The sequence below is a fragment of the Helianthus annuus genome, chromosome 11 (assembly GCF_002127325.2).
Source record: "Helianthus annuus cultivar XRQ/B chromosome 11, HanXRQr2.0-SUNRISE, whole genome shotgun sequence".
In the NCBI taxonomy this organism is placed as follows: Eukaryota; Viridiplantae; Streptophyta; class Magnoliopsida; order Asterales; family Asteraceae; genus Helianthus; species Helianthus annuus.
Window position 1 is genome coordinate 178871752 of NC_035443.2, and position 19505 is coordinate 178891256.

At 36.6% G+C, this 19505-nt stretch overlaps 1 protein-coding gene and 1 non-coding gene across 2 annotated transcripts; both read left to right on the top strand.

Moving 5' to 3' along the window:
* Nucleotides 1–4130: 4130 nt before the first annotated feature.
* Nucleotides 4131–14563, top strand: LOC110891252 (importin subunit alpha-9). The gene is made up of 11 exons (XM_022138945.2): nucleotides 4131–4287; nucleotides 5138–5357; nucleotides 5435–5588; nucleotides 6650–6752; nucleotides 8080–8264; nucleotides 9156–9235; nucleotides 9357–9507; nucleotides 12182–12263; nucleotides 12359–12417; nucleotides 12935–13240; nucleotides 14196–14563. The coding sequence occupies exons 1-11, from the start codon at nucleotides 4230–4232 to the stop codon at nucleotides 14358–14360; spliced, it is 1563 nt and encodes a 520-aa protein (XP_021994637.1). The 5' UTR covers nucleotides 4131–4229; the 3' UTR covers nucleotides 14361–14563.
* A 2794-nt stretch (nucleotides 14564–17357) lies between these two features.
* Nucleotides 17358–17569, top strand: LOC118484624. Its single transcript, XR_004873730.1, has one exon. It is a non-coding gene; the product is annotated as a small nucleolar RNA U3 (small nucleolar RNA).
* The last annotated feature ends 1936 nt before the right edge of the window (nucleotides 17570–19505 follow it).

Consider the following 19505-nt stretch of genomic DNA (forward strand, 5'->3'; position numbering starts at 1 on the left):
GAACGTTGGATGAACGTTTTTGAGCTCTTGAGGTAAATCGAGTCGATAAGCCACTTTACCAATCCTTTCGAGTATCTTGAAAGGACCAACATAGCGAGGGGCAAGTTTTCCCTTTTTACCAAAACGAACCACTCCTTTCCAAGGAGACACCTTGAGAAGGACATGGTCACCAACGTTGAATTCCATAGGTTTGCGTCCTTTGTCAGCGTAGCTCTTTTGACGACTTCGAGCCTTGAGTAAATATATGTTTGATTTGGTTATTAATCAAAATTAACCGTACCAAACCAAAAACCGACAAATTAACCAAACCGATTAACCGATGACTTCGGTTACGGTTAATGTTAATAACCGAACCAAACCGTGTTGTAAGACGCAAACGCATTTTATCCGAAAAGTCGCAGTGAAAAAATACGAGCCATAAACTTTATTTCTTTATAAATGTTTTGACATACTTGAAAGTCCATTTATAAAATGACAAATGTTTTCTCTAAAAGAATTACAACATTAATTCTTAATTAACGTGTCAAATATAATATGTAAATACAAACTACGTAATCACCCTTTTCGTACAATCTTTGCTCTTTGGCTCGATCTACACCCGCTTGTCCTTAATGGTGATAGAGAATCTGTGCAATCCTGCGACCACCATATACAACCAACCCATTAGTAATTAGTAACATTATACATAATTTAATACATATATTTAAAGACCATATGGCATTCTAACTACATAATTATATTTCATTCATTTATCCTCTCAAATTCATTTGCTCCAATCCGACATCAATTCCCCAATAGCCCAACGTTCTCATACCTGTATTCCATTTCATTCTCAATAGAACACGATTAGCAACACAAAATCTCAACATATTGAAAACCCACATCTTCATATAAACACGTATCATTTGTATAGATTCATTCAACTACAACACGTGTATACACTTTCATATAACCATTTACATGCATATGTGTCTGGTATGCACAAAATGCAACATATAAATTATATCAAATAAGGCATGAAATCAACTCTTTTATGTACTAATGTTGGAAAAAGTGTGTTTCTTTGTATGCTTTTGATTTTCAGGACTAAATGAGGTTAAACGTACAAAAGGAACGAATTAACGGCAAAAACCAACACAAATACAAGAAAGAGGAATTGACGCATTATGCCTACCCTCCAAGCTACACCCCAAGACCAAAACAACAATCTAGAAGACAAGCACGGGGTCGTGCCATCCAGACACGGGGCCGTGCCCCACTACAGAATGTGTTCAAGGCCATGTAGATCAAGACAAGACAAAACAAAGCAGACCAAAGACATGGTCGTGTCCCACGGACACGGGCCCGTGGTCAACTCCCATATATGCAGAATTTCCCAATGGACCCCACAAAGCTAACCACGGGTATGTACCTACTGTCACACGGGACTGTGTACGTATACGATCTGAAACTGGGCATTAAATGAAGATAGAGAAAAAAGGACACGGGGATGTGCCTCCTGGGCATGGGGCCATGTGAAGAGACTGATTTCAGCTATAAATATAGGGGCTTGGTTCACTTCCAACCCATCCCTTGGCAGCCTCCCTCTCACTTCACCACCACTCCAGCACCATCATCCACCACATTGTCCATCTTTAGAGTATGTGTAGTAGTCTCGGGATCCAAGACTGATCGTAAGAGTTATTGTCAATCAAAGGCCATGTTTGGCTAATCTCTTACATCATTCGGTTGTAGAGGGGAATCTTCCCCGTGGATTGTATCATTGCTTTCCACCACATAAGGGCCTCGCCCTTGAATGACTGTGACCCAAACTTCACAGTATCTTTATCAGCACAGCCACTGATATCAACCACTGTCTCCATCTCATCGAGCCATCTCATGGCATCGATCGCCCCTTTTTCAACATTAAAGTCTCTGGGCTTGCAAGAGACGATGTATTTATACGTACAATCGTTCGTAGAAGAACGAGACTTATCTTGAAGCACAAGCTTCTTTGGTTCACTTTTTGCAGTCGAGGAGTGAACATAACTCTTTTTGTGAGCTGATGAATGTGGCTTTGAATGGGACTTTGAGCGAGTAGCACTCGACTCTCTAAATTTTTCCATGATAGTATCCATGGCTTTGCCGATTGTTGCATCAATTCGAGCTTGGAGATCATCTCCATCGGCATTTATATTAATATTTGCAGCATCATCGGTATTATTGTTGCGACGACTGTTCGCTTCATCTGAATTTGCCATTTCAAAAGCTTTGGTACTAAAAACCAAAATAATCAATTGCTTAGTTGCAATATGATAGTTAATCATCGAATTTGATGACTTAACAAACCATGGTATCATTAAACCATATAGGTTATTAAGTTTCAACATTTCTAATGAAATTCAAAGCAGAAGTCAAACTTTGCGACTTTCGGTTGTGAACCGACCCTAAGACTGGAATTGACGAGCCGAACATGGCTACACATGTTCTAATAATTATTACCAAGTTATTTAAGTATTAAAACCTATTTTAGAACACATATAAATTCAGATTACAATATTTATAAAATCTGCCCAGTTGACTTTTTAAAACAATAATATGTTGACCCGTCAATTGACCAAGCAAACGTGATTCTTAGGAGGTGCCCTTTTGAGGGATTAACACCTACCTAATTGCGATCACGTAGCCATGTTCGCCTCGAACAATGGCTGGACCATTACGGTCTAAACCAAAAGTCAAAACATTTATAAAAAATGCTTGACTTTTAGCTTTAAAAGCCTACAAAAATGAAAATGCAGGAGGTAGGAGCACTTACAAGTGGTCCTAGCACGAAAATGAACTCAAGAGGAGGCTCCATTAAGTGCAAGTTGGTATGAATGATTAAGCACCTATTTATAGTTGAGGAAGGATATTGGAGGTGGCTACAGGTGTTAGAGGGAGTTACAAGGAGCTTACATATGTCCCCCAACGTGGCATAGTAGTTTGGGAGCCCATGGTTTTGAATGGAATGCGTTTGGCTGTTTGTGTGGGGAACATGCAAATAAAGGAGCTGGGCGTAGGTCCTACCGTAAGCTACAGTACAGGGTGTAGCTTACGGTGGAATCTGGTCAGCAATCATCACTTTCACACATTGACACTTTTGGCCGCATAACTTCCATACTTGCATGTAATGTTAATTTTAGTGTAAAAAGCCCGTTATGGCCAATATTAGGCACACCCGAGAGTATGACCGAACATCATAAAGCTCCCGGTTTGTTAAAAGGTCACTAAGAGGTATAAATTAACATGTTGACGTTTTTAACCCTCCAGCTTACAAACTTTCAAACAATTTCACAAACGGATCCTTTCGTCCAATAAGTGGCTCGTTTAAGAATACAGACACCGTATAAGGTCATTCAGAGGCCTAGTTTCAGCATGTTGACACTTTTAGTCCCTCCACATTCATACTTTTCACTTTTGGCAAAAATAGTCCATCCTAGCCAACATTAAGCATAATTAGGAATAGGGACACGTGTCAATACATTATTGGACATGATTTTACGAGGTGTTACAGAACCCTCCGTCTAGATAAGGGCTTTAAGGGATGCTTCACTCCACACTAATGCATTTACTCCAATTCAGAGCAAACCCAATAAATCCGAGAAAAACCCCATTGTGAGAATCAAATCCAAAATCTTTCCAAAACCTTATCCCAACCCTAAAATCCTAATAGCCTATAATGACATGGGCTATAAGCCAAGTTAAAAAAAAACCCCTCTAATTGTACAAGTTAAGTTAAAAGAAGAGATATTGGATTTAAATAACTCAAAATTTCACCAATTGGCCGATAACACTCCCAACTTTCGATTTGTACACCAGCACTCCCAACTTTCAACTTATCGGCTGATAACACTCCCTAACTAACCGAACCCTAACACAGTTAGTTGATGTCAGCTGCCACGACATCAAAATTGCCATATCAGGCGCCACATTAGTTGTCACGTCATCAAAAAAGCCCCATCAACTGCCATGTCATATGCCACGTCAACAAAAATGGCCATATCAGCAAAAACTAACTACTAACTGGGTTAGGGTTAAGTTAGTTAAGGAATATTATCAGCCAATAAATTGAAAGTTGAAAGTTGAAAGTGTTATCGCCCATGAAAACCTCTCTGAATCGTCTATTTGAAAACTAGAAAGGAAAAAAAACACTACGGAGCAGGGGTTTTGTTGGAGAGGACGTTGTTTCAAGAATCTGAAGTGAAAACAAAATGGCAGATGAAACCACAGCAACACCAACACCAAGAAGAGACCCCATCAAGAATCCAGGTATCCTTCATCTTCTTCACATGCTGATTTCACCTCTCTTTTATCAATTTTCGTATTAACTTTATCCTATAAAGTATGTTTCTCGAACAAAATTACACCTTCACAACTCTCTTTTTCCGTAAGACGAAACAATTACACGCTCTTCTTTTGCGTTTAAACCCTTGTATCGCCTCGATTGACTGTGATTGGAGATGCACATAAGATGTTTGATGAAATGCCTCAGTGTGTTTCTTGAACAAATTAAGTAAATTACACCTTCACAACTCTCTTTTTCCGTAAGATGAAACAATTACACGCTGTTCTTTTGCATTTAAACCCTTATATCACCTCAATTAACTTGTATTCTGTATTCAAGTTTAAAGATTTTACATGGGTTTTGGGTGAAGAAATTAGAAATCAATTAGGGGATAATTTGGAACTTTTTTTTTGTTTACAAGTTAAGCTAAATGTTTGTGAACTATTTGGTAATTTTGATTAAGGGCTAGTTGATAGATGAGTTAGAGAATGTGAACTGTGATTGGAGATGCAGATAAGGTGTTTGATGAAATGCCTCAGTGTGTTTTTTATGTTGAAATTGTTAATTTGCAGTGTTGTAAAATTCCAGATTAATAGGTAATAGTATACAGATTAAAATTCACATAGTCAGACCTAAAATCGGTCAGAATCAGTCAAAATCTTTGAAGCATTTGAAAATTTATACTTATTAATCCAATCAGATTAATAAGTTTGAAAAATGAAAAATGACTTAAAATTCCAATCCGATTAATCTATATTAATCCTGATACCCCACCGCTCGACTAGTGGCTGGCGATTTGTACAACCATGTTAATTTCGGTATTTGACATTGTAGTTGGGAATGCTGCTGCGCAAAGGAGAAGGCAGAATGCGGTTTCGGTGGGTAAAGAAAGAAGAGAAGCTTTGTTTCGAACTAAACGATTGTGTAGAGTGGGAGTTAGTAGTGATGTGGATGTTCCGGTTGATAGTGACATGATGATTGAAGAAGAACCATCCATTTTAGAGGCTCAAACATCCTCTGCTGTTGAAGAACTGAAGACGGCAATCACCTTTCAGTATGTTCATTCATTAAAAATTTTTATCTTAGGTTTAGTCGATTAATGTGTATACTCCGTATTTTAATTATATTTAGGGGGAAAGGTGCGGTCCAAAAGAAGGTGAATGCTCTTCGCGAACTCAGGCGTTTATTGTCGAGATCCGAGTTTCCTCCTATTGAAATCGCCATTGCATCTGGAGCAATACCTTTACTTGCACAGTGTCTGTCGTTTGGCTCACAAGATGAACAGGTAAATGTGACCTTATTATCTGTCAAATCGTACCTTTTTATTTAGCTTAGATATGATATATCTATATCTATACTATATATAATTTATAAACGAGGGCATTTTAAGATACTGAAAAGTTAAGAACGGTTTTTTTGCTTTAATGCATAAGGTACAACCTAAAATGAGGGTAAACTAGTCTTTCAAACACTAATTGCACTTTGATCCCCTCATCTTAATTACACTTTAATTCCCTCATCTTTAACAAAAGTATAGATAATTTATAATTAGTTAGTAGTTACCCCTTATAAAAAACTAACTCTCCCACGATTTTTAAACGGTTATAATTTTTTGTACGTTAATATTTGTTTTTTTAAAATTACACTATAAAACAAGTATTTTATTCTCTTTAATGTGAGTACTATGCAGTTAATATCGGTGATATATCGGTTATATCGGTCATATCGGTCCCTTAGTAAAATACCGGTGTCAAATATCGGTACCTATATTATCGGCGATATTGACCGATATAACCGATATATCACCGATATTTGACCGATATAACCGATATATCACTGAATTATTGGTGTTAAATTGCTATATATATAAATTCTGCATTATATTAAAATTACCAATATCTCACCGAGATAACCTATATTTCAAATATCGGTCCTTGACCGATATCCGATATTTTCCCGCATTAACTACATAGTGTGAGTATAGTATTGCTATATGTTTTTAATTAAAATTTGATAGGTTACATGATTAATAGTGTCTAAGGGTGAGTAATAACTGAATCGTTAACCGAACCGAAAACGGACGAAAAACCGTCAATCTAACTGAATAAACCGAAAACCGATTGGTTAATAAAATAGACTAACGATGACTTCAGTTTCGGTTTCGGTTGAGGATAATAACCGAATCAACCGAACAATACACACCCTGACAATATTTGTGTTTCCCGCCCGCATCACGCGGGCACCCTTCTAGTAGGTTAAAAAGGAGCAATGAGGTACATCTAAGTGGTGTTTGTTTACATTATAAAAAGGTGTGACTTTTGTTTTCGTTTTTGGTTCACAATGCAGTTGCTTGAGGCGGCTTGGTGTCTTACAAACATAGCTGCTGGAAAACCCGAAGAAACAAGAGCATTGTTGCCAGCATTACCCTTACTCATTGCTCATATCGGAGGTTAGTCTGGTTCGGTAACGCGTCAAAATGGTATCTAGTTGGGTTGACCTGAAAGCCGATTAACCGAAACACTTTTTGTCAAAAGTTGAAAACTTTTTGTAAATGAAATCCCTGTTACGATCTTGTTTTAAGTTGTTAAACTTGTAAAACACCGAACTTTTACTCTTAACTATAACAGAGTGCGGAACCCATTGTTACAGCTTGTGATTATGCAAAACAGATGTAAAGAAACATTGATTTCTATTCAAGAATCAAAACGGACAGGGTTTCCTAATGTTTTTACATGCACAGAGACATACGCTCTGGATCAGATAACAATGATGAACTCCACAACTCACGTGTGACATACCTATTTGCTATTTATAGGGTATGTCTCATACGTTTAACACACACAATGTATGACCCATCTGTTCTAACACAGACATAAGCACGAGGCATGCGGACGTATGACTCATACGTTAAGCACCTCCACGCATGACTCATGCGTGGTTACAAATCACTTAACAAAAACAAATATTCAGAAATTCTGTCCTAACTTACAAGTAGGGCTGTAGGGCTGCAAACAAACCAAACGTTTGGCGAACAGTTCGTGAACCGTTCGGCGGGAAGTTCGTTTATGTTCGTTCGTTTATTAAACAAACGAACACAAACAAGAAATTCCGTTCGTTTAGTTAAACGAACAAACATGAACAGAGGTCATGTTCGTTCGTTTATGTTCGTGAACATTCAGTAATGTGTTCGTTTGTGTTCGATAGTTCATTAGTGTTTTTAGTTTTTATAGTTATTTAAATACTTCGAAATTCCGACAAATTAAATATCTAACAAGTGTCAGTGTATTATATATTCTGTTCATGAACGATTGTTTGTGTTCGTTTGTTTCCATTTGTGTTCATGAACATTAGTTTGTGCTCATTTGTGTTCGTCAACGTTCGTTGCCTAAAATTAACAAACAAACACAAATGAACACGAACAAGTTCATTTCCTTAACAAACGAACACGAACGTAAAATCTCGTTCGATAAGTGTTCGTGAACGGTTCGCGAACACGTATATTTCTTAACAAACGAACACGAACAAGGTCTTGTTCGTGTTCGTTCGGTTTGTTTGCAGCCCTACTTACAAGACATTGACACTTTCAAAACAAAAGACACATTATGTACTAACAGTAAACAATCAGTGTATCAAATATGACGATGAGTAGGATAATAACTAACATGAAGATGCTATGCTGTCCCACGTGAATGTATTTCTTCGAATAAGACATTTGTTTATTGTTTTTGTATGACGTTACTTCAATATTTAACATTTTTTATGCAATTAATCTCTAGAGAAGAGTTCGATGATGGTTGCTGAGCAGTGTGCGTGGGCATTAGGAAATGTAGCTGGTGAAGGCGAAGATTTGAGACATATTCTTATTTCTCAAGGAGCCTTACTTCCTCTTGCAAAAATGATGTTTCCAAACAAGGGTTCAACAGTTCGAACCGCTGGCTGGGCTTTGTCAAACCTGATTAAGGTTTTTCGTCACTCATTTACTTGGATTTTTCATCAACTCAATTTGAAAGTGGCTAGATAGGCTGGTCGGGTAACAGGTCGAAATTAATAAAGTTTTTGTGCGGGTTATGTTGACCCGACCTACTTTATGTCCAAAATTGCAAAAAAAAAAAAATATTTTTTTTTAGAGTAAAATGCCATTTTTGTCCTCGAGGTTTGGTCAATTTTGCGACTTTTGTCCAAAGGTTTGTTTTTTCGCATCAAGATCCAAAAGGTTTGAAATCTTGCCATTTTCATCCAGCTCGTTAACTCCATTCATTTTTCTCTGTTAAGTCAAGGGTATTTTTCGTCTTTTTGTTAACTTAAAGGGAAATTCGGTCTTTTTCATTTTATGTACAAATATTTAGCATAATGCACAAGTATTCAAAAGACCAAGTTTACAAAAAAGACGAAAATAGTCCTGACTTGACGGAGAAAAATGGATGAAGTTAACGAGCCGGATGAAAATGACAAGATTTCAAACTTCTTGGATAAAGATGCGAAAAAACAAACCTTTGGACAATAGTCGCAAAACTGGCCAAACCTCAGGGACGAAAATGGCATTTTACTCATCTTTTTTTATGAGAAGTTAGCGTCAAACATGATTACAAGAATTATACTTTTCTATAATAATGTATCTTCTCAAATAAAATGATGTTGGAGATTGCATAGGGCGGCTTTCAACTAATTCGACCCATTTGAACACTTTCCTTTTATTCTGTTTCTATATTTTACCCATCTGACCTAATATAACCCAAATCGACCCCTTCATAAGTAAACGGTTGAACTTGCCACATCAAACTCAGTTTTATGTTCTACAAGCCTGCAGAAATGCTGTCAACCTGTAATGTTTAATGGTGTTTTGTGGATGTAGGGCCCGGACCCGAAGGCTGCAACAGAACTCATAAAAATCGATGGTGTAGTAGAGGCTATACTACGACATTTGAGGAAATCGTAAGTTGTTGATACATCATAATGATAGAATAATTTTTTAGTCTTTTGTAATTTATTAACACGTTTATGAAAACACTTGTTTTCTTCTGATTTGTGGCGTTTGTGTGTTATTTATGAATAGGGACGAGGAAATAGCGACTGAAATAGCATGGGTTGTCGTGTATCTCTCAGCTCTTTCATCGGTGGCTACTAGTGTGCTTGTGAAGACCGATCTTCTTCAATTACTAGTTGAACGATTGACCACCTCAAATAGTCTGCAATTACTCATCCCGGTAACAAAAATATACATTTTTTGGGCAATTTTACACATGTTTTTTTTAAGTCTACAGTTATGGAATGAGTATGTATTCGGTCTTCTAGAAAAAAGGTAGGTGATCTGTACACCATAACAAAAGTGGTGTTTGCGGGTCAACCACCCGCACTCAAAAATGACCATTTCTTACCCATCACCCACACTGACTCACCTGTCCATTTTGACACCTGTAAATTAGGGGTGCTAAATGGGTCGTCTTCATAGGTTGGCAGGTTCAACCCGACCCGTATCCGAAAATTTTAGACGAACCTAAACAAGACCCGAACCCGAAAATTGTGTCATACAACACGACCTGAATATTCGCGGGTTGACCCGAAAACGACCTGTTCATCCCGAATTTTTTTATTTTTTATTTTTTTTCGCAAATTAATGTATTAAAATTAAAATTTATTACAAAAAAAACACAAATGTATATAATACAATTACATTTAAATTATAAAATATTATGTTAAGTTCTCTTTTTAAGTTATAATTATGGCATAAAATACACAAATAATTTAATTTATGACATAAAACATAATACGAAAATACAATATAGAGTAAACTTCCGTTTTGCTCCCTGTGGTTTGGTCGTTTTAACGGTTTTGCCCCAATCCTTTAAAAATAGCCATTTTACTCCCTGATCTTTTGGTTTTGTCGCCGGTTTGCTCCACGGCCTTAACTCCATCCATTTTGTATGTTAACTGAAAGGGTATTTTGGTAACTTCAAGTATAAAATAAGGGTACTTTGGTAATTATATTCAAATGTAAAGTATTAATATATATACCACACAAATAACAAATACAATATTTACTCTCTCTGCAAGATCTCCCTCTCTCTCTTCTACACCACCACCTACCACCTGACACCACCCCGGCGCCACCGCCCGACATCACCACCGGGGCGCCCGACATCACCACCACCATTCACCACCTCCTCACCCGACATCACCACCACCACTCCCCCTAGCCTCTATTGCTTCGATTTACAGTCTCACCAACCATCTCAACCCGATCCGGCCACCGTATGGGTGTGTAGGGCTTAGATTTAGGGTCGTCGTTCCACAACATCTAGGTTTGCAATGGTCTGAGATAGTGAGATTAGGGCTCCGATTTCCGATTGTTAGGGTTTGCAATTGAACTCACATGCGTGTGTAAAAGTTTGGGGATAAACAGGTTGTTTGTTTGGGGGTTATGGTCTGAAGGTTGGGTTATGGTCTGAAAATGCAGGAACTTAATCGGGTCGGGTTGGGTTGGGTAAGAAACATCAACAGAAAATCTAGGAGGTTCAATCATAGTAATAGGAGCAACAGAATAAGTAGTTTCAGAACTATTTACCTGGAACTAGCTGGGTAATGATGGGGGTGTCCGCCGCCGACGGAGACGATGGTTGTTGGGTGGTGGCTGTGTTACTGTTACTGTTAGTCATTTTACGGTAGGGAGAGGGACAATGAGAGAGAGGCAGTGAGCAAGAGAGTCGCCGGTGGTGGTGGGTGGTTGGTGTCGGCAGGAGGTGGCCGGTGAGGTTGTTGGTGGTGTGAGGGGGGTGGTAATGGCGGCAGCGGCGGTGGTGGGAGCTTTTGGGTGGTGGTGGTGAGGGGGTGGTGATGGCGGGGGCTGGTGGTGGCGGTGTCTAGTTGTGTTACAGAAGGTAGAGAGAGAAGGAGATATAGAGAGAGAAAGTGGGTGATGAAGTGAGGAAAAAAGGGATCTGATTGATTTTGTTATACATGTTTATATTTTTTATTTTTATATCAATAAAAAGACAAAACAAATGGATTTTAAAAATCAATTTAAATACATATTTATAGAAGAGTTATTTGCTCGGATGGTCCCTGTGGTTTCAAGTTTTTTCATGTTTAGTCCCCACCTTTTGAAAATAGCAGGTATACTCCCTATGGTGTGTCATTTTGTTACTCGGATAGTCCCTGAGTAGATGTCAGTAAGTTTGGAAATAACATGTATGTTCCCTATGGTTTGTCATTTTGTTACTCGGATAGTCCCCAGAGTAAATGTTGGGGGACTATCCGAGTAACAAAATAACAAACTATAGGGAGCATACATGCTATTTTCAAAAGGTGGGGACTAAATGTGAAAAAACGTGAAACCACAGGGACCATCCGAGCAATTAACTCTTTATAGAATTACCATAATACCCTTCTCTTTAACAAACAGTTTAGACAGAGTTAGGGACTGGGAGTGAAATGGAGATAAGTTAAATAGATCAAAGAGTAAAATGGCTATTTTTAAAGGATTGGGGCAAAACCGTTAATACGACCAAACCACAGGGAGTAAAACGGAAGTTTACTCTACAATATAATATAAATGGGTTAAACGTGTCAACCCGCCAACCCGACCCGTATAGCTAAACGGGTTAGCGGGCTCAACTTGAAACTGACCCGAACCCATTTAGACTAAACCTAAATATGCGAATTTCGTGTTAGGTTCGTGTCAGAAATTCACACCCCTCCTGTAAATATTATCACTCTTTATATTACATTAAAAGCGCGGTTAATTTGAACTTCAAATAACTATAATTGACGAAGCCATCTTTTCATTTTCATGCATACTTAGTGTTATAATTTCTTAATACATGCTTCATGCATACTTAGTGTTATAATTTCTTAATAATACACGCACATATTTACGTGCAGGTGCTACGGAGTTTAGGTAATCTTATAGCAGGTGATACCTACACAACTAACGCGGTTCTTGTTCCTGGACATGAAATAACAGGTTAGTTACTAGCTTACTATATTTTTGGTTTTCTTCAATTTACCGGTGTAGTGGAATTTTGCACTAAAGCGTTCAACATTTTGTAAAATTCGCAGATAATATTATACTGGCGTTAACTAAGTGTCTAAAAAGCGAGCATCGTGTCTTGAAGAAGGTACTCCCTCTCACATTCACACTCACATTCACCTTAATCATACTTTTCTTTTTGAGTATAATGTCATTTTCGTCCCCCGAGGTTTGGCTAGTTTTGCGACTTTCGTCCAAAGATTTGTTTTTTCGCATCTGGATCCAAAAGGTTTGAAATCTTGCCATTTTCATCCGCCTCGTTAACTCCATCCATTTTTCTCAGTCAAGTCAGTGATATTTCCGTCTTTTTTGCTAACTTAAAGGGCAATTCGGTCTTTTCACTTTATGTACAAACATTTAGCATAATGTACAACTATTCAAAATACCGAATTTCCCTGTAAGTTAACAAAAATGACGAAAATACCCCTGACTTAACGTAGAAAAATGGATGGAGTTAGCAAGCCAGATGAAAATGGCAAGATTTCAAATCTTTTGGATCCATATACAAAATAAAAAAACAACCCTTTGGACGAAAGTCGCGAAACTGATCAAATCTCAAGGACGAGCCTTTTACCTATTGTTTTTATTAAACTTCGGTTTTGTAGGAAGCTGCATGGGTGCTTTCAAATATAGCCGCTGGTTCTGTTGGCCACAAGCAATTAATATACAAAAGTGAAGCCATGCCGTTATTAATACAGCTTCTGATGACAGCACCATTTGACATTAAAAAAGAAGTGGCTTATGTTGTTGGTAACCTATGTGTTGCTCCAGCAGAAGGTTCCGGAAGATCGAGTTTAATATTTGATCACTTGGTTTCATTTGTTAGAAGCGGATGCCTTCGTGGTTTTGTTGATTTGGTTAGATCTGCTGATATTGAAGCCGCACGACTTGGACTTCAATTCATGGAGCTGGTAAGTTTTAGTATTTATTTTATAATTTTTTTTTTTGAGTTAACTTTCGTTTTGCTCCCTATGGTTTGGTCATTTTAACGGTTTTGCTCCAATAGTTTAAAAATAGCCATTTTCCTCCCTGATCTTTCGAGTTTGTCGCCAGTTTGCTCCCAGGCTCTTAACTCAGTTAAAACATTCAATTAAAAGTAGGGGTATTTCGGTAGTTTACTCCCCGGCTCTAACTCAATTAAAACGTTTAGTTAAAAGTCGCGGTAGTCGTGGTCGGCAGGTGGTACTGTGGTAGTTGCAGGTGGTGGTGGATGGTGGTGGCCGGTATAAAGAGTGGTTGGAAACATGGGGGATCAGAAAAGAATAACTTATATACATGTAAATAAACAAGTTATAGGTTTATTTAGGTGAAAAGACTTACATACCCTTGCTTTTATCTATAAAATTACAAAAATACCCTTCTAGTTAATGGATTTTTTGGATGGAGTTAGAGACGGGGAGCAAAACGACGATAAGTTAGAAAAATCAGGGAGGAAAATGACTATTTTTAAACTATTGGGGCAAAACCGTTAAAATGACCATATTATTACAAAAATAATTTGAACTCAATTTAGAGAGAGATTTTTATGTGTTTAAATACATTTTAGTTAAAATAGTTTCAAGTGACCTATAAAATAGTTTCAAGTGAAAAAAAGTCTAATAGACGGGTGGCCACCATATAGACATTGGTTCGATCGTTTTCTATAAACATGTCCAAGTTAGGGACTAAGTGTGTTACAAAGTGCAAACCACAAGGACCATCTGTGTACTTTTAGAAAGCTAGGGACCAAATCCAAAATATTGGTAAACCACAAGGACCATCCGTGTATTTCACTCTTTTTTATAAAATTGTGAAAAATGACAAAAAAAAAAAAACTGTTTTGAGTAAGTTTAAATAAAACATACTTTTGGTTTTGTTAACCGGCAGGTGTTAAGAGGGTTGCCTAACGGCGAGGGACCAAAGTTGGTTGAGAAAGAGGACGGGATTGATGCCATGGAACGGTTTCAGTTTCACGAAAACGAAGATCTTAGGAATATGGCTAATCAGCTAGTCGACAAGTATTTTGGGGCGGATTATGGGCTCGATGAGTAGTAACCGGTTTGTTTGTGCTGTATCTTTGTATGTGATTTCCCACAGGTTAATCATGTAACATTCAGCTTTGATTTCTCAAGGCTAACTGTTGACAGTTGCAGTTTTTTACTTTGTTCTCATTTTGAGTGTATATGATGTCAATCTGGCTGCCTAACAATTTTTCAGAGTAAGGGTGTAAATGAGTTGACCCGCTAGTAAGCACTCAAGATCGACTTGTTAGAAGCTTGAATCAAGCTGAGCTTACACAAGCTCAACCCTCTAACAGAGTTCATTTAATAAACGAGTTTGTTCCAAACTTCAATAATCGATCTTGACGATTTATATAAATTTTAGAGTAAATTACTATTTTGGCTCTTGAGGTTTAGTCAATTTAACCATTTCCGCCTAAAAAGTCTTAACCTATAAGACCCTGAGGACTGAGGTTACATTTTGTAACGTTTTGGGCCGCTAACTTTATGTTATTTTTTTTCTAGTTAAGTGTAAGGGTATTATAGTATTATTACATCTTAGGGGCTGTTTATGTAAACTATGAAATATTTAAAGAGCTATTTATGTAATAACTCAAATTAACAAAACCAAAACCACAATCTCATTCTTCCTTTTTTGTAAAGTGAGTTTTTTTATTTATATATTAAAAAAATGTTTTTATCTTTTTTAAAACTTTTTTATTGTTATTTAGTTTTTATTATTTTGTTATTTTTACGATTATTATTTAATAAAACTCGTTTTAAATATATAAATAAACACAACTTTTCTAAAAGTGTTTTTTTTTTTTTTTATAAACATCTTTTATATATTGTTCGTTTTTCAAACTTCTTAAACCGTTCTATCTTTTTTAACATATCATATATTTAAAGCGTTCGTTTGTTTAAAACCGTTTGTTTGTTCAAAATTCGTTCATTCGACCATTTTTAAACTTCTTTTTTTAAACCTATTGTTTTTACTAAACTTCTTCTTTTAAATGTTCATTTTTTAAACCATTCATTTGTTTAAAATCGTTCGTTTTTAAATTCCTTCAATTTTAAAAAATCATTCGTTTTTGTTATAGCATTTCTTATTAACTGTTATTAGTTTTTGTTTTCAACTATTTTATATGAGTATTAGTTCTAAAATTATATTACTACTTATTTGCTTTCAAGTGGTCAACATTCTAGCTAGGGTTCAAAAATGACATTATTAGATTGGGGACAAATTACAGCAAAATATCATATCAACTACTAAACTACCATCCCAAAAGTTGCATGTAATATTTATCTTGTTTTTATGCTTTACGTGTTTAGTAGCATCCAAACCCTGATACCAAACCCGAACCAAGTTGTTATTAATGGTTCGGTTTAAAATTTCAACGGTTAGGTTTCGATTTTCTGTAATAACAAATCGTTGCAAACGGTTTGACTCACAGTTTGACATAAAACCGTCAAAACCGGATTGTGAACACCCTTAATATTTCTAATGGCTATTCAAAGACAAGTACGTACACAATGACCGGTATGAATGCGATTACCATGACCCATTCGAAGACGAGCACGATTCATATTAGTATTCTCAGTGGAAGTAATCAACAATATATTTATTTTTAGATTATTTTATGTAATTTTAGAAAAATGAACATTTTGAAAAAAGTTTTAAAATGAATGTTTTTAAAAACGAACAATTTAAAAAACAAACGGCTAAAAATGAACGGGTTAACAAAACAAAGATTTTAAAAAAATGAACGGTTAAAAATGAACGGTTAAAAGACGAACGGTTTTAGAAACGATGACTGGTTTTAAAAAAAGTTTAAAAAACAAAGGAAAATTGGTTTTTAATAAACCAACCTTTGTCCCGTTGGTAAATAATAATCTTACCTACGTAATTGGTATACAATAATCCTACTTATCAACATGTTGATACTCAATGAACTTCCGTTAATTTTTTTTAACTGGAGTTAATTTTTAAGTTTTATTTATTACACAAAAAGTCCCTGTAGTTGTAATTTACTAGTTTTAACTATTTTATAAAACAAAAAAACCCTCAAGGGACTGTAATTTACTAGTTTTAAAATAGTTAAAACTAGTAAATTACAACTACATGGACTGTTTGTGTAATAAATAAAACTTAAAAACTAACTTCAGTTAAAAAAAATTAACGGAAGTTCATTAAGTACCAACATGTTGATAGGTAGGATTATTGTATACCAATTACATAGGTAACATTATTATTTACCAACGGGACAAAGGTTGGTTTATTAAAAACCAATTTTCCAAAAACAAACAATTTAAAAAAAAAGATGTTTATAACAGTGGTTTAAGAAAATACATATTTATGTGTATATCTATAATGTGTTTTATTGAATAATAATCATAAAAATAACGAAATAATAAAAATACTTGAGTAATTACATAAGTAGCCCGTTAATTAGACGATGGGGTGTGGGCACGGGGAGGTGAGGTGGCACCCTTTCCCGTAGGGGAACACCAGCCCCTCCGAGGGGTCTTCGGTGCGCATGGTGAAAACTTTCCGATCTCAGATGTGAAAGTCATAGCCATCAAGATTTTTGGGTATATGAAGTGTGCGGTTTGTGTGAAATTTTCAGGTTCGTGTTGGATTCGGCCTGCCACCAGCGAACACGACCCGTTTAGCAGCCCATTATGCAGTTAAAAGAAGAACACAAAATCTGACACTAGAAGACGCATATCCATTCAGATATTATAAAACTCGATACGATTTTGAGCATTTACAGAAATTTTGAGACATTATAAATTGATAGTGAATACTCGAAAATTTGACCCGTTACCCAACCTGGCCCACCCATTTTGGCATATCTATTGTTATAAAGGCAGATTAGATATTTGATTAATCTATCATAAACATGTGTATGGAACGATGTAGTCAGTAGGTAGTCCAACATTAAACTACAGGAGGCAAGTAGCATTCATTGTTATTCTGTCTCGTCCCACATCGATAGAATATGATAGCAAAATGGTGGTTATATTCGGTGCAGAGAGATTAAAAGGCACGACCTTACTTGAACAGGATCTGTTCTATAGGCTCGTACCTCTGTATTCTTGATTCCTAAGAAGACAGAAACCTATGTCTGGTTGATGAACCAAGACCATGGAGCCAGAGCGTGATTAACAGAGCCTTTGGTATAGACCATGGCTCAGTAGAGGATCGTTGCCAGCCCATTTGATGGGTCCTTGCATGGCTCCATGGTTGTCTGACAGACAAACCAATCTTTTTTGATTACCAAACCTAACCTGCACGAACACCAAAGAGATGTTTCATATTGATGTTGGTTTGACAACACGCTTTATTCGGTTTCACTGTCCTAGAAGTTTAAGGGTACACGCATGAATAGGGCCGTTCAAATCGCTCGTCGCTCGCCGCTCGACGCTCGTTCGAAAACTGCTCGGAAAATGCTCGTTCGATTTGTCGCTCGGTTGCAAACGAGCCGCTCTGCTCGGTTCGGTTTGTAAACGAGCCAAGCATGAGCAAACGTCCGCTCGGCTCAGTTCGGCTCGAATTATTATTTTAATTAGTATACATATACATATACCTATACACATACATATATAAACATGTATATACACACATATATATATACACAAGTATAAATTATACATAATACATACACACCTATATATGTATACACACTTAGACATACATATATACTTAAACATAAATTAAATCGATAGTTTTATATGTACCACTCTATTAGATTTTGGTAAACGATATACAAATTTACAACTATATCTATACGTACTAGCCCAACCACGCCAATAAAAAAATTAATATTAAAACTAAAAGTTAAACCCCAAACCGATAAAAGATAGTTTGTTCATCGCCTCAATGTTTCATGTCGTTACCCTAATTCGATCATTTCCTGCTCTCAACGTAATTGTTTGTGCAATATGATCATCGCCTCGTCGGCCACAATATTGTTATTAATAAGAAAAATAGTGTGCTATTAAATGTGCATATTTTTAAAGACATAAAAACTTGAGACCCAACATTGTCAATTTCTCTCTCAGGAAATTTAAATCGGGCAACACGGTTGTCCAAATCGCTCGAATTTCGCTCGCGGCTCGCTCGAATTTTTTATTGCTCGAAAAATGCTCGATTGATTTGAGGCTCGGTTTTAAATGAGCCGCTCCGCTCGGTTCGGCTCGGCTCGTGAACAGCCCTACGCATGAAACATCGTAGCGTTTTCCATGACTCATTCGAAGACGAGCACGATTCATATTGGTATTTCTCAGTGGAAATAATCAACAATATATTTATTTTTTGATTATTTTATGTAACTTTAGAAAAATGAACATTTTGAAAAAAGTTTTAAAAACGAATGTTTTTAAAAAACAAACGGCTAAAAATGAAACGTTCACAAAACAAAGATTAAAAAAAATGAAACGACTGGTTCTAAAAAAAGTTCAAAAATAAACAATTTTAAAAAAAGATGTTTATAAAAGCGGTTTAAGAAAATGCATATTTATTTGTATATCTATAATGTGTTTTATTGAATAATAATCTTAAAAATAACTAAATAATAAAAATACTTGAGTAATTACACAAGTAGCCCGTTGATTAGACGATGGGGTGTGGGCACGGGGAGTAGTGGCGAAGCTTGAAATTTTTTACGGGGGATCGAAAACGTATATACCAAAAAATTTCTATAGAACCGGGGGTCGAAAACATATATACCCAAAAATTTCTATACGAAAACTACATATATAACACTACTGGCCGAAAAGTTCGGAGGATCGGGCGCCCCTCCCGGCCCCTTCAAAGCATCGCCCCTGACGAGGAGGAGAACGGGAAGGTGAGGTGGCACCCTTTCCCGTCGGGGAACACCAGCCACTCCGAGGTGTCTTCGGTGCGCATGGTGAAAACTTTCCGATCTCCCCGAAGAAAACATATAATTATTTTGTGTGTATTTTATAGTTTGTTAATTTTTTTTATTGCTCTGTTTCGTTTTTTGTTGAAGGTATGGAAGAACGAAGAAGGAGATTAAGGGTTTGTTTGGTATGGGGTAATGGAATGGATGAGAGAATGGAATGGACCGTAATGGAATGGATAACGGAATGAAATGGATCATTCCATTCCATTGTGATGTTTGGTTACTCATATGTGAATAGAATAAATCATTACTTTGTACAATTTAATAAG